The following is a 15547-nucleotide window of genomic DNA, read 5'->3' on the forward strand; positions in this document are numbered from 1 at the left end:
CACAATGGGAGTTACTTCTGAGGAGACACTAATTGGTTTGTGCAGGGACAGGAAACACACAGGAAACACCCTTGACCGGGGTCAGGGTGAAAGGCACACCCCTGGCAGGGCTAGCATACCTGAGGTCAATGCAGGGTTGGGGCACACAGCAACTATACCAGGGAGAACTCGACTTAAGAAAAGAATCGGACTTTAAGGGGGATGTTTCTCCCCAGAAGTAACTCCCATTGTGCTGAATCTAAATGCGGTAAAGCGCCATCTCAAGGCTCCGATTCTCCTTTGTTTGGTTTATTGCCTTAGGAAGAAACTACTTTGACTTTTTAAAAAGTTCACAAAATAATCATATGGCTATAATGGGGGTCATTGTGTTATTCATTACCTCTGATGTTATGCTATAGCCAACATGCATATTCCACAACAGGCATAGGAAGTTGCCACATATCAAATCAGACCATGGATCCATCTGTCTCAGCGCTATCCACACCGATTGGCAGCAGCAGCCCTCCTGGGTATCAGACAAGGGTCTTCCCTTGACCCACCTGGAAATGCCTAGAATAGAACCTTCTGCATTCAAGCATGTGCTCTACCAGTGGGAGCAGCATTTCATTTTTCAGGTGCGAAAGACTGCAGGCCAAGTGCAGGGGAAATGCAGTATCCCTGACATCTTGAGGGAATACATGTGGCCTGGGCGCTATAAATGTGCATTTATTGTGCAAACACCTCATTATGCTGAAAAGCCCTCAACCCTTGAAACCATGTTATGTGGAGCTTTCCTGCCTCTTCTGCTCTATGACTTTTAGAGCATTCAGGTCCCCTATTCTGAGCACAAAGCCCTCTCTGTATGTATTTGCTAGCCCTTGCAAATCCTTTGCTGAAAATCACAATCTGAGTTCTGACTGGAACCTGTTCAGGCCCTATATATCAGCGTCATTTGGTCCTAGTCCTTAAATTCTGAAATTCCTCTTCCTTTTAACCCTACCTGAAGCCTGAATTCAGGATTTTCTATTATACCACCCACCCAAGGCTGGGCATTTGTCAGAAAGACCATAGCAACATAACCCCCCCAAATGGCAACAGTTTCAACTACCAGAAGTCACAGTCGTCTTCACCAAATGCTTCCGCTCAGTCAGGCCCACAGAATGCGTTGTATCCAATGTTAGTCTAACTTAAGTCCCATTCATTGCAATGGTCTACCCTAAGTAGGACTAACACTGGATATGTCGCAATGTCTTATGGCAAGCAGTTGGCTTCTTTTATGTCTTCTCACAAAACAGAAAGACTAATGCAGTGGTTAAATTGACAGATCCTTGTAATGTTTCTAAGATCCAGATATAAGGGAAGGGTTAAAAATGTACAGCCAGCAAAAACAAAAACAGGCCATACGGCATTATTTGATTTTTGTGTGCTTTGAATTTTAAGACTAGCAGAATGTCTTTCATTTTAAGATCAGGTAATGTTTCTTTTTTATTTTTGAGGGGAGTCTGTATTCTTCTGCTTTACAAGCTTGCTTGTTTTACAACCTGCTTCCTCAAGTGAAATGGGGGGAAAGGAGAGGTTGTGTGCTGCTGATGGGTTACAACTTAGGGAGGGGATTATTATGGGCTAGGGATGTAGAATCCTTCCCCTTGGGATGCACAAAGCTGCTGGTCTCAAGTCAGAAGGATCTAGCTCACATCTCTAAAGAGGGATGCACAGCTTTCTCTGTTTCTCTCATTCAGTGGGAATGCAAGCCCCCCGCCTGCCTCCTCTGAGCTGGCACTGAATCAAGTCAGTGACACCACCAGCCTAGGAAAGGTCTGAGCTGCTTCCCTTTGTAACTGTGGGGGGATGGGTGGCACCAGATCACATTACTGTGGGCTGAACAACAAAACGAGGACGAACAAGCAGGCAGGAGGAGGGATGTGAAATGGGTAGGAAGGAAGCCAGAGCCCCTGCCAGGACATTTCAACCGCCACTGCCTTCAAAACAAAACCATTATATTCAGGGACTATCACCTGCAGAGCCCCCATGACAGTGTTGCATGCTGTGAAGAGAAGAATTATAAAAAGACTCATAGGGCCTGTCTTAAGGACTGCAGCACCCAAAGCAAAGGGTTTATCTAAAATTTAGATGGTGTTGCTTGCCCCGCTAACCTGCAGCAAGCGCTTTATGTGGCCAGTCCATTTCCTTGTCCGGCCCAGTGGGCTGTGAAATTCCAACTAGTCCTGACATGATCATTCATCCTCACACCATGCCCGACAGCTGCCTCCTGCTGCTGGAATTGCTGACTCAGTGTTCATGATGAAAAGTGGGTAGAACCTGGCAGTAGTGCCAGCAAAACTTTTTGAGAACCATTCCATCCATATTTCCCACCCAACCTAGAGCGCAGATCCAGGAGCTCTAAACAAGTCTGTACATCACCCCTCCACACGGGGAGATGTGTGTGTTCTAGATGCAGTGACAAGACACCCATCACTCTCCAGGGGGAGAGGCAAGAGCTCAAGCATAAATACGTGCTGGTGGGGGGAGGAGTGGCACACACAACACGACTCATTTGCACTTCCTGTCACTCTTCTTCCTTAGAACATCCAAAGCCACTCTATGAGCCAGTTGCAGACAGGAGTAAATTCCGCCATACAGGGTAGCCAGCATGTATGCTCATGTACATACCTGCATGGAGGAAGTAACATCTGTATCCTCAGATACAGCTGCAGCTTTTCAGAGCTAAATCCATTGAGAGCAGCAGTGGAAAAAAACATACAATTGTGGAAGTTCTGCTGTGCTGCCTACTCCACCTTTATCACTACTCACCCCACCCCCGCCCTCCGCCCCTGAACTCAATACTGGCCCAGGACCTGACGGCTTGATACTGCTCAGTTATCTTAACATCTTCACTTGTCCCTGGGTCTATTCATGTCCTTGCTTAGCTTCCTTGTCACTTGATGTGTTTTTTTCTTCAGAGCAGCATCAGGAACTCCATGCTTCCTCTGACGCTCCTTAGTAGCTGAAGGCTAAGGTGGCACCGAAAAGGTAACAGCCCTTCCACCTACTGGTGCAGCAAAAATGCTATTCAAGGTAGCCACCTAGGAAAATGGCTGGTCATGATTAGCACCATGTAGCAAAATGTTTTCAGAATTGGAGATTACTAACTAAGAACAAAATATGGCAGATCAGGCTTAGTATCATTACAGTGGGGTTCCTTCAGGCATGATGGCAACTGTGTGATCGTCCTAGGGCTACCAGGAAGTGCAACAACAGGTCTTAATTTGAGCCAGAACTTGCAACCTGTTTTAGTGCCAGCGGGCTTTTGAAATTTGCTAACCATGCAGTTTCTGCCATTCTATTCAGTTACAGTTTCTGGCTGCTTATAACAGCTTTTCCCAACCTGGTGCCTTCCAGAAGTGTTGAACTGCAATCCCCATCATTTCCAGCCAGCATGAAGGTGCATTTTTCTGGCTAGCTTGGCTAATAACAATTGATATTCCCAACATCCATGCACTTGTCTAGTTTTTAGTCTTTGTAACTGAAGCATTCACGTGTGCTGTGTGAGCCCATTTGTATGGAATTCCTGGAGAGAATTGGGCCAGTTTGGACAATGTTTAAAAAGTCCGATCTGGCCCCATGTGTAGAAACTTCATGCTTGCCCCAGCTTTCTACAAACCATCCAAATGCACATTGGTTAAAATGATGCTGCCAATTCCCAGATAAAAATTGACTGAATGCAGCCTACGTATAAAGGATTTTATGCGTATGTATTCAGATGGGCCATCTTCCCCATATGGATGGCACTGGCAGGGCTGGCACTACAGGTCCATGCCTAGGGCCACATTGGAGCTTTCAGGTAGGCCCATGAGTTGCTGCAATGAACCTCTTAGGGAGCAATCCTATCTAGACAGGCGGCCGCCTCTGAACCCGGAGGCGACCACCTATCCAAAGCAGGGCAGGAGAAGCACAGAGGAGCTTGTTCCCTCCGCACTTCTCCTGCCCTGCTTTTTTGGCTAGACAGCTGATTGCGGCTGTCTAGTCGCGGGAGGATGGAGTGGGGAAGGAGGCTGCTGTATGACACATAGGATGTGTCATACAGGCAGTTACGCTCTCCCTGCCCCAGTATGTCCCCAGCCACACCCCTTTCTGGCCGCTCCACACTCCTCTTGTGAGTGCGGAGGACGGGGCTGTTCCACGTCGCTTCCGAGGCAGCGAGGAAGTGAAGGGAGGTTGGTACTCGGGGAACCGACTTTGGAGCATGGGCTCCAAGGTCAGTTTCCAGAAAACAACATATCCTATGGCCATCTAGCCACTGTCTAGTGGCCATAGGATTGCTCCCTTATTTTCTGTTCCATCCTTGGAGAAACATAGACAGTGGCTTTGTCATACTCTTGGTTTAAGGCATGCAGTTTTATGTGTTAGAATGCTAATTTGCTAGACAGAAGTGCAAACTGAAATTCAGAGTAGTAGAATTTCCGCAGATTTGGGCATGAAAATAGCCTTGAGTTTTGTCAAAGGTAGAAATTGTGCTGTCAATAATTTTTAAAACTTGCATCACTGAAACTTTTCCCTCCGTATGCACTTTTTAGGGTGTTTTGTTATTAAAATACGTGCAACTATTATTCAAACATTCATAATGGTACCAAGATAGCCAGTAGAATATATTAAAAAGGGTTGTCTCCTTCCATATATACTTATCCAGACCATAATATCATCCTCAGAGGCCCTTCTCTAGCTGCACCCTTGAATGACGTGAGGCGGGTAGCTACTAAGGAGAGGGCCTTTTGAGTAATGGCACCCCAGTTGTGGAATGCCCTCCCCAAAGAGGCTTGCCTGGCGCCTATGCTGTGGTCTTTTCGGCTCCAGGTGAAGACCATTTTATTTTCGCAGGCTTTTTAGCCCTTCAGTTTTAAAAATCATGTTAGTGCATTTTTAGATCTTTGCACTTCTGCTGGGTTTTCTCTTGGTTCCTACTTTGGTTTTATATTATGTTTTACTATGTTATTGTATTTTATGGTTTTAAGCTTTGTTTTGTGAACTGCTCAGAGACCTTCAGCTGATGGGTAGTACACAGAAATTAATTAATAAATAAGTACCAGATGTTGTCACTTTATTGCTCTTTTTGCTAAGAAATCACTGTGTCTGTGTGCGTAAAACATCTAACAAGAGTTTCTGGGAAACAGTTTTTCTAGCAAGTCCAGCTATCACATATGTCTTGCTGTGTGAGTGATGGTTAAACTATTATTATATAGTGATCATCCAATCAGTGCTCATGACACCCACGTGCATCACATTTGGGATTAGTGATAAGATTGTGAGACTTATTTAGGTAGCCTAGGCACCTCTCTTTATAGAAATCAAACACTGAACACCGACAGCCTTAGCTTTTGCTTGTGAAACTCACAGCTCTCCTTGAGAACATTTTTCCCTGTCAACATCCTCCTTGAATTGTGGGTGCCCAGAACTGACCACAGCACTCCAGATCAGACCAGAGCTGAGTAACAAAAACAAACCAAAAACCCAGAGCACTGTTGCTTCCCAAGACTGGGCAATGGATGGTACATTGTGTTAATGTAGCCTGAAATAGAATTGACCTTTTGTGCCTCCCCGTCACATTGTTGACTCATGATTGGTTTGTCATCCTCTGAGTGGTTAAGATGCCTAATCATGTATTTCTGAAGTTTTTGTAGGTGTGAGGGCAGCTTGTTCTCACACTGTAAATCGCCTTCCCATTAGCACATCTGTAAGTGGGTATCTGATTATCTATTAGTACATTAGGCAGTCTTTGCTGCATCACTTCTATTTGTCCACTATAAAAGCTGAAGTATTTTTGGCATGGCAATAGATCAACTGAGAGAGATGCTTTATACGTGAAGGCAACATTTGCAAAGGCTATGAGACTACAGGGCCATTATTCTGTGAAGCCTGGCCCAAGGTGAGGATGAGAGAAACTTTCCGTTTCTCTGTGTTCCCTGATCCTGCCCATGGGCCCCAACCCTGACTCCCTAATCAACTCTCCATCAATATTACATTTTTGAATATTCTCCTTGAACTGTTCTTCAGTGCCCCATGTTGAAATTAGGACATAGTAATAAATTGGCATGGAGGTGTTACATCTTCATGAATATTGCTTGAATAAAGTTAGTTGCACTTAGGTCCAGTTGAAATCAGTGGGACAAGGGAGTTGCAACTAAGTTAAATCCCATTAATTTCAAAGTTGCCATTTTTATTGCCATTAACCAAGTCACAAGTGAATTATACTAAGCTGCTATTGACTGTATCACAGCTGTCTGACTGTATTGAAACTTTTGTGTTGCCTCATTTAAATTTTAACTTTTTCTTGGTATTTTGTAATGATTAATGGCTAAAACAATACAAAAAGTAACATAATATTAATGTCAGACTTTAGCATCACCAACCTTCTTTGGATTCAGTCCTCTGCATCTCATGCACAATTTTTTTAAAAAAGTTGAAATATTCAAATAATTTGCTTACTGTATATTGTTTAGCACAATACTACTCCTTGTGCACTTGTAAAGTCTGGTTTCGAGTTGAAGAATTCTGCGGGGTTTTCCCACTTGAATTAATGGTATTTTTTATTATTTTTATTTAATAGATTTATATACCACTTACCATATTATTTTTAAAAATAATATTTTAAAAAAATCTCTAAGCAGTTTTATATAGGAGACAGTCACTGTCTAAATAGATGTTGAGCTTTTCTACACAGGGCATTTATTATGCACTTGTCATTCCCTACTCATGGTTGTTCATTGCTCCTTTAGATGAAGTTGTGACCCTCCAATTTTACTTTTGTGTCTAACCAACACTTTCAGCAAGTTCTTTTTTAGAGGAGGGAAAATGTGGCATTTAATTGTGAAAGCAAAAGAGAGTGTGAGCTCCTCTTGTGTATTTGTGCTGTTCTGCTAGACCACAGTGCCACCTAGAAGTTACATAGAAGAAAAGCAGGAAAGGAAACACTCCTTGTGTAGTGCTCTGATCTCAATTCTGCAAATGAAACCAAAAGTAGATTTGGCAGATTAACTGCCTTGTGTAGAAAAGCTTGTTGCATGCCTGGAATAACTGTAGTTTCATGTTATTACCCATATGATAAAGGTGTCAGAAAACTTGATAGGTGAAGAAGTTGGGCCTGTCTACACTAGAAAAAGAAGTTTAAGAGAATAATTTAACAATAAAAAATTAATGAAAGTTCATGATAATCAAGGACACAATCCACCAATATTAACCACTTTTAAGTCCCATTCATTTCAATGTGAGAAATTTATGCACCTGCTTAACTGTCACATTGATTTTAATGGGATTTGGAAGTATTTAATTTTGGCTGGATTGTGTTCCCCACGCAAATGCAAGCTGTCCTACAAGCAGGGCTGGTTCCAGACATTTTGCTGCCTAAGAGGAAGGACAAGAAGGTGCCCCCCTCCCATTCCATGTACAAATGGCACCTTGTTGTTTCAATACTGCCAATGGGATAGCAACCACCACAGCACCTGAGGGCAGAAAGCTAGCTTGGGAGGGCATGGCAGAGCAGGCCGTGTGGCACACACAGCTGTGTCCTCCAACATCTTGTCACCAGTGCTCCCCCCAGCATCTGTTGCCTCAGGCAGTTGTGTCACTCTGCCTAATGGTAGGGCCAGTACTGCCTAAAGGATCAGACCAAAGGTCTAGAGGTCCATCATTACAACAGTGGCCAGGCAGATGTCTCTGGGACACTCTGAAAGCACTAACCCAAACACAGATGTGCCACTCTTAGACTTTGCTAACATGGTGAACAATAGCTTTTTGAGTGTTCCTGCTACCACAAAGAACAGCAACTAGTTAAGGCAAAGAGTTACGATTTTGGTCCGGTAGGTTTCAGTAACACATTAGTGGGGGAAATCTTTCTAAAAATGGAGCAAATATCCTAGGTACTGTGCCGGGTTCAAGTTTTTGAGGGCCTTTGGGCAAGACACCCACAATGCCCCCCCCCCCGTGAGTCTACCTCCTCACTGCTATTGTCACCAGCTGCTCTTGCTCCTTCTCTTTCTCATCATTGCTACCACTTGCTTGCTTGGCAGGCACAGTAAGCAAGTAGACAGTGGCGTCTACTGTTCCTCCTACTCACCACCCCATCGTCTGGGCTGGAGCAAGAGGCAGGTGAATAAGCAAGTTGCAGTGGTGACGAGGAGGAGCAAGTCCAGGGGGCTCTTGTCAGTGGGCCGCTGCTGCGGTGTGCACTGTCAGCAAGTGCCCAACCATCCCTACCTTTGATGCTGGCCCTGCCTAGGCATATAGTGAACCCAGACCTACTGCAGGAGTTTAGATTAGATGAGCTGTCAAGGAACCATTCAAAAAGATCATCACCATATCCTGCTGCAAGCCTCTGTGTTATATATGCTCAAAAGGATTATGTTCCTTAGCTCTGCTAAAAGTTTTTATCCACCTAGCTTTGCTTCATGTTGTATCAGAACAGAAGTGGAAGGTTTGATTGTATAGGGCACCATCCTGTGGTATCCAGTGGAATGGCATGCTCTGTGGATAAAGCACTATGCAGAAGAGACTCTGCATCTGGAGAGCACAAAGGGAGAATGGACTTCTTAAAGAGACAAATACCTGATCCAGTTCCAGCCATGCAAACCTATGTGCGAGTAGCTGCACTAATATGTGAATGTAATTTTCTCAGCTATATACCTTTAAAAGCATCTATTTCAGATGCTTGAGGTTCCCCCCACCCCTTTCTTTGCTGAGAGTTCCTTTTTTGTCATTGTGGCCAGAACATATTTAATCATTTGAAAACGTGGACCTTCCCATCACTGCTACATTTGCCAAGTCACCTTTAATTTGTTAATCAGAATTTCTTAAGAGAAAAATATAATTTCAACTGTCATTTCTTGTTAGTTGTAAGCAAAGTGGGGGCTACTGGGCTAATGTCAGGCCCCCAAGCAGTCCAGAGGCTAAGGGAATCAATCTACCAGCCAAACAAGGGTTACGGTACCAAACAGGCACACGGAATTAGCTGAGGAAAGATGTCCGACATTCTTGTTTTGCTATATTGACCTAAGAGTAAAACTTGATGTTGCTGCTTAATTAAACAGGGATTCATGAACAGTGCTCCTCCAGGATTTTGAAGGTCCCTAGGCATGGTGCCTTCAGTGGGCCGCACCTAATCTGGAAGAATTGAGGGACGCAAACTCAGAATTCTCTATGTCTCCATTTGATATCCTTAGATACTCTGTGCAAAGTGCAAATGGTGGCGCTTCTACGGCAGTGGGCTCTCTGCTGGTTTGGGGGCCCTGGCTTCCAGCTCCTAGCACTACCAATCATAATACATTGTGCACCTGTTCTGTCGTTTCCTACTTAACGGGGTTTTTTCTGTTAAGAAAAAAAGATAGGAGAAGCAGTGAGAAAATATGGGAGCATTACAAATGGAAGACGACATCTGGAACCCCCTGTAAAATTCTGTGCTTGAGGCAGGGTGCTTGCAGGGTAAAAGCCTTGTCTGGAAGCACTTCCAGTGTCAAGGACTATGTTTGAACCGGTTATATACCATTTGTGGACACTTGCCTACTTTTACTGCTTACATTTATATCCTGATCTTCTGCCCAAGAGCTTGGGGCAACTTACCTATGGTTCTGAGGAAGGACCTCCTATCCAGGCAGTTTACAGGATTGGAAACTGCCCTGCTTAGCTTCAGCAGCAGAACCATATCATAGATCTTCATTCCAGACTTTGGGATAGAAAGTAAAAGAGAGTTATTTTGAAATGAAGCATCCATGTCACCCAATGCACTTTACATTCACATTACTGATGTGAAAAAAGCCAAACAAAAAATGTTTTTACAATGCAATCCAATACATGTCCCCTCAGAAGCAAGTCTATTGAGTTAAAAGGGGCTTACTCCCAGGTAAGTGGGTATAGTATCACAGCCTTAGCATCCTGGTGGAACTGCCTTTATTTTTTGAGAGCAAGAGAGTCCTAGGAACTTTAGTTCTCATTTATGTCAACTGACTCTGTATCAAAACATTGCAAAACTCTGTTGATAGTAAACTATTTCTTTATTTTAAGATGCCCCACAGTCTAGGTTATGCTGTTCCTCGTATCAGGATCTGATTTTAGTAACTGAACCTATATATATTTAATATTTGAAAAATATAACAAGTATCACTGCCTGGAAATACCCTCTTTTCTTGATGTTCATTATAGCTATGCTGATCTCACCAACATGCTCCAAATTGGGGTTATATAACAGATTTAGAATAATTATAGAACTACTTTCAGTGGAAATATTTGCTCCATGTTCCACTTTGACAGGGACAATTTCATTTTAGCTATCTGTTCTTTGTTTAAATTTGGAATGTGCAGCATTTATTTATTTATTTTTTTAAAGCAGAAGAGTCTTGGGGGACTAAGGCTCTCTGATGTTTAAAATAAACAATTTTATAGGCTCCAAGTCTATGGGAAGTGGAAGCTAATTTAATTGAGAGATGGCATTTTGACACAGGAATACACGACCATTCAATAACACAAACCCCATACTCAGCTCATCAAAAGGCTAACTAAAATGGTCATTTCTATGGCACTAAGGACTGTAATTTTGTATTTTGCATATATGAGTGAACTTGCACATGAATATGTACACACACACACACACACTTATGTCCACTGACTAATAGTTTTTATGCTTTACAGTGTTGCAGGTATGAAGTGCGATCCTATACATGCCTACTCAGAAGTAAGCTTCATTGAGTTCAATGAGACTTACTCCCAGGTAGGGGTGTGTAAAGGATTACAGTAAATTCCATTGAACTTGGTGGGACTTGCTTCAGAGTAAATGTGCATAGGATTAAACTGAAAGCATCTTTTTGTACCATCAGCTTTTGCTTTACTGTTGTAGACAAATAGCAAGCTGTATATTTGCCTGCCCATCCTCCTCCCATCATGCAGTCGGGCAAACAGGCAGGAGGGAAAGGGGCAGAGGGAAGAGGGCCTGGGCAGCAGTAATGCAGAAAAAGACAGGATTTCTGGGTAACAACATAGCACACCTAGAGCTGGGTAAAACAAACCATAAAACGGAAAATGGTATCACCAGCTGTAGGAAGGGTAACTGAGTTCAAATTATGTGCCCTATGTTAAAGGCTGAGACCTAACAGAATGAAAGGTCTAATCATGTCACTACAAAGTTAACAGGCTTGCAGTGAGCTGGAAACTGTCATTCCTAACTGGGTTGGTGACTGGATGACTTGCTAAGGGACTTCCTTGTCTCTTGAGACCAGGAAGTGGTCTTATGTGAGCAAAGTACACCATGGGTTAATCTGCTTGGAGAGGAGGGAAGGTGAAAGACTGCTGAGGCAACGGGATCACTTCTGCCAGGCTACCAAGCCTGCAGTTTGTTGGAAGCTAATGGGGAGCAGCTGAGCTTGTCCCATAGGTCCTGCCATGTTAGAATGAAGAGTGTAATAGGCAAAAACTGCTTTGCTCAGAGAGCTAGCAAGATTCCAACATGGATACCCAGCATATGGTACAAAGGGAATTCTAATCTGAACCTCAGTTAAAAACACACACGTTGCAACCGACAAAGCTTCATGGCCATGGGGAAAAAGCAGGCTGAAACTTACATGACAGGGAGCATGGAAATGAAGATTAGGTAAGCTTCCTACTATTTCAAAGCTTTTTGTGATGTAAGCAGTGTTACTTGTATTATGACTGCAGCCAGATTGCTCCCAGGCCTGCCACCTTTGGGGCTATCACCAGTCCTATGCACAACCCTCACTTATGGCAGGAGCCAGTACTTCAGCCCCAACCAAGAAGTTTCCTTATGACACTGCACAAACCACATGGAATCATAAGGAGGTGTGGCAGCTGTGATTATGGCATCCACAGCCATGGTGAACAACAGAGGCAGCTGTGATGGGTGGGCACAAGCACACCATGTTGAAAGGCTCAACAAGCCCGATATGGACTGCATACTACCTACTGAGGAACAGGAAGGGTTTGTATAATAAAGGTAGTGTAACGACTTCTTTAAGTACACGCTTTGCTTCATGTTTATTTACGTATCAGTTACACTGGTTTTATTGCACGTTGCTTGCATCTTTGCTCTTTCCTCCAACTGGACCTTACATGAAACCATGAAAACAACTCCTGCTGGACTTAACTCCTACTTGCCCCTTAGCTGGTCCTTTGGAGATGTCCTGTCTTCCTAGCACAGCATTTGCCAGTATTTTAAGAAGTCTTTACTGAAGAAGGGTCTAAACTAACAGAACTCCCTTTTGGCCTTATCCCTTTTGATCTGCAAACTCTTCCACGGGGCTACTTGTATAAACACACTTTAAAATGTATAAGTACAAAGACCTATGAGGAGAGATGGAAAGAACTGGGCATGTTTAGCCTGGAGAAGACTGAGGGGAGGTAGGATAGCGCTCTTCAAGGACTTGAAAGGTTGCCACAGAGAGGAAGGCCAGGATCTCTTCTCGATCATCCCAGAGTGCAGGACATGGAATAATGGGCTCAAGTTACAGGAAGCCAGATTCCAGCTGAACATCAGGAGAAACTTCCTGACTCTTAGAGCAATACAACAATGGAACCAATTACCTAGGGAGGTGGTGGGCTCTCCCACACTGGAGGCATTCAAGATGAGGCTGGACAGCCATCTGTTGGGATGGCTTTGACTTGGATTCCTGTATTGAGCAGGGGGGTGGACTCGATGGTCTTGTAGGCCCCTTCCAACCCTACTATTCTATGATTCTAAGTACGCTTTAAAGATTGTTAAATTCCCACTTATCCTCTGATATTATGCTTTGGTTCCTCAGATTCTCACTTTTAACTGGCCTTGTGTTAACTCCTGTTCTCCAGTATGGCAGTTGTAGTAGTTAGTAGGTTCATGTTCAGAATCTAGCTTGTTTTTGTTCCTAAAATCAATGCTGCCTTGGCTACACACAGCACGTTATGTTACAACAGGAGATTTGGGGAAGTAGAATTCATATCCTAAAATAGGAGACTTGGTTAAGTTGAATTCATATCCTATGCATCACTACTAATATAAGGCTCTTTTGAACAGTGTTAAAAGTTTTTCAAGATCACAGTTCTCCTGCTTTTGTTCTGAACATTGTTTGCCTTTTGTGGGGGGAAAAGCCCAATGTTTTTTTTAAAGGCTACTTTCTACCAATAAATCATACTTTGAAAATCTCATTACAGTTATTGTTCCTATTAGTCTGTAGGAGAAAAATAGATTGCTGTGTGTGTGCATGTTAAAAAAACAACAACAATGTAAACTCATAGTTCTGCTTACAGGCATTGGAGAATGTAACGGCTGGATCCAGATTTACACTGCATCAACTGTGCTGGCTGAAGTGGACTTCTCCACCCTCTCCTTCCACAGCAGCCCCTCCAGCCCCCTGAAAATACTACACAGAGTCAGGAGACCCTGCTGAATGGGATGAACTGTGGTGGTAGGGGGACCCCACAAAATCAGGTGGGGGGACTTTCTGTGAACAAAGCCCTTCCTCTTGTAGAAGGTCCCTTCCTCTCGCGGAAGGGAGATCCTGGATCCAACCCTAATTCTCTAGCTAGTTAAATGAAGGCTGAGCAGGTAATTGTTGGGCAAGCGTGCAAGAGAGAGGTGACTCATATGCTGGAGGATAGTGGATGAGGCTAGCCTTCAGTTCACAAGCTCATTGTGGTCCCTTTACATTTTGTCCCCAGAGTTTCTCCTAAACATACTACTGAGCCCTTGTAGGTTTGTGCCACACACTGTAAAGGCAGCAGAGTCTATCACTAAGACCAGATCTCTTTCAAGCTAAGGGCACAATCTTATGCATGTTTAGGCAGAAAAAAATCCTTCAACTCCCAGCACGCCCCTGCCAGCATGGCTAGCTGGGGCATGCTGGGAGCTGTAGGACTTTTTTCTGCCTAAACATGGATAGGATTGCATCCTAAAGTGAATTTCCAGGCTGCTATAAAATAAAGTAGAATTCCCTTCCCTGTTCCTGTTTACTCTCTCCAGTGCACACCATCATTTGCATCAAATGAGGACTTGACCTCCTCCAGTGGATTTCGCATAATGTTTGTGGTCCTCCACTGCTACTGAACCATGAATATTATCATCCTATTCATCTAAGAAACAGAAGAGGTTCCAACTCTTGTTACAATTGTGCCAACCTGTCTCACCCCCACCCCTTTCCCATTCTGTACCAGGCATTTTGAGTCACTTTTTGTGGCATTGCACAAATGCGCTAAGTGACAGCGCACCGCTTTGCACTTGGGCACGGATTTCAGGCTTGTGCTTCAAAGCAAATACGAGCGCTCGCACGGTCCTCCGGTAGGGCGCATTGATGAGACGGGAAGAGAGATGAAAAGCTTCTCGCTCAATATTTTCCGCCAGCAGGTGACCAATCTGAAAACAGAAAGTAAGAAATGAGATCCTTACGTTTAATAAGGAAGCTATCTGTTTGAAATTGGAGGCTGGTTTCTTAATCAGCTCAAATTCAAGGAAATCCACTTCACATTACAAGTAAAACAGGAAGAGCAATTTAATTTCACTCCAGCAATTAAAGAACAAGGCAGCGTGGTCAGTCACTTTTTGCCAGCCCAACAGGAAACTAATCTGCAGCCAACCTGGGGTATCAGGTTCAAGAGCAATTATGAACTAAGTAGCACTGCCTCCAATAACACTCATTGATACAAGACACTTTTGATAGCATTTCAAACTCCACTCCAAAACCAAATCCTAGATGCTCTAAATACTTGGCAGGACCGACTGGCGGGGCTGTAAAGGGAAATGTAGACTCAGTGAGCAAGTGTAAGGAGGTGTAATTAAGAAAACAGAAAGGGATTTGCTAAATGTTAATTATGAAGTTATTGCTTCAACATGTGCCAAGCTGTGTAATTTGGCACAGCTGAGACATCTAAATAAATTATATAGAAATAAATGAAAAGTGACTATTGCCTACCAAGAAAGGGTTTATTTCTCTTTTGGCCATTAGTGCCAAGGAATTCTATAACTGAGCAGAATGTAGAATGTTCAACTATTACTGTCCTCATGCTTGTTTCACCTCCACTGTGGTTATAACCACTTCCCACTCTTTCTTGTATCTTATACCAGAATTACACTGTTAGCATTCCATTGAAATCAATGACCCTACTCATATTCCATAAGGTCACTGACTACGCTGTCTTTGCAGGATTGTGGCTTTAAAAGGCATTGCCCAAAGCTCACTGCACCAATTCTTTTTAATACCTTCTAATTCTGTTTCAGTCTTAGGACTCCTACATCTTCCTTTACTTATTTCACTCACGGCTCACCTCTGAGGGGTCATGAAAATGCATACAGTAACTCTCAGTGTTAGTAACAATGGCTCTTGTGGGAAAAATTCAAACAACAAGACGGCTGCCATTATATTCGTTACTAACTCTTGAGTTCCATTTAGAGGAGGATGTTCTTGGCTAGAGATCATAATGACTTAATCCAACATAGCTGGGAGCTGGTGTGAAGGAGTCCAACAATGGGAGAACCCCTGTATTTTAAACCATTACCACCCTGGCCCACCATCTGACACTTGTGCAGATCTCACCGTGACTGAGGTTACCA

General features: G+C 43.5%; 1 protein-coding gene across 1 annotated transcript in view; it reads right to left on the reverse strand.

The window, feature by feature from the left end:
• Window positions 1-258: 258 nt before the first annotated feature.
• The window catches only part of TCEANC2 (transcription elongation factor A N-terminal and central domain containing 2), a 30486-nt gene continuing 15197 nt past the window's right edge, over window positions 259-15547 (reverse strand). Inside the window, exon 5 of the mRNA XM_084852443.1 lies at window positions 259-14353. Within this exon, the coding sequence (XP_084708569.1) occupies window positions 14165-14353 (189 nt within the window). The 3' untranslated portion in view covers window positions 259-14164. The remainder of the gene's footprint in view (window positions 14354-15547) is intronic.

Source organism: Heloderma suspectum, chromosome 4 (genome assembly GCF_057233095.1).
Source record: "Heloderma suspectum isolate Gila_16-S chromosome 4, 16-S_ref, whole genome shotgun sequence".
NCBI classification, from domain to species: domain Eukaryota; kingdom Metazoa; phylum Chordata; class Lepidosauria; order Squamata; family Helodermatidae; genus Heloderma; species Heloderma suspectum.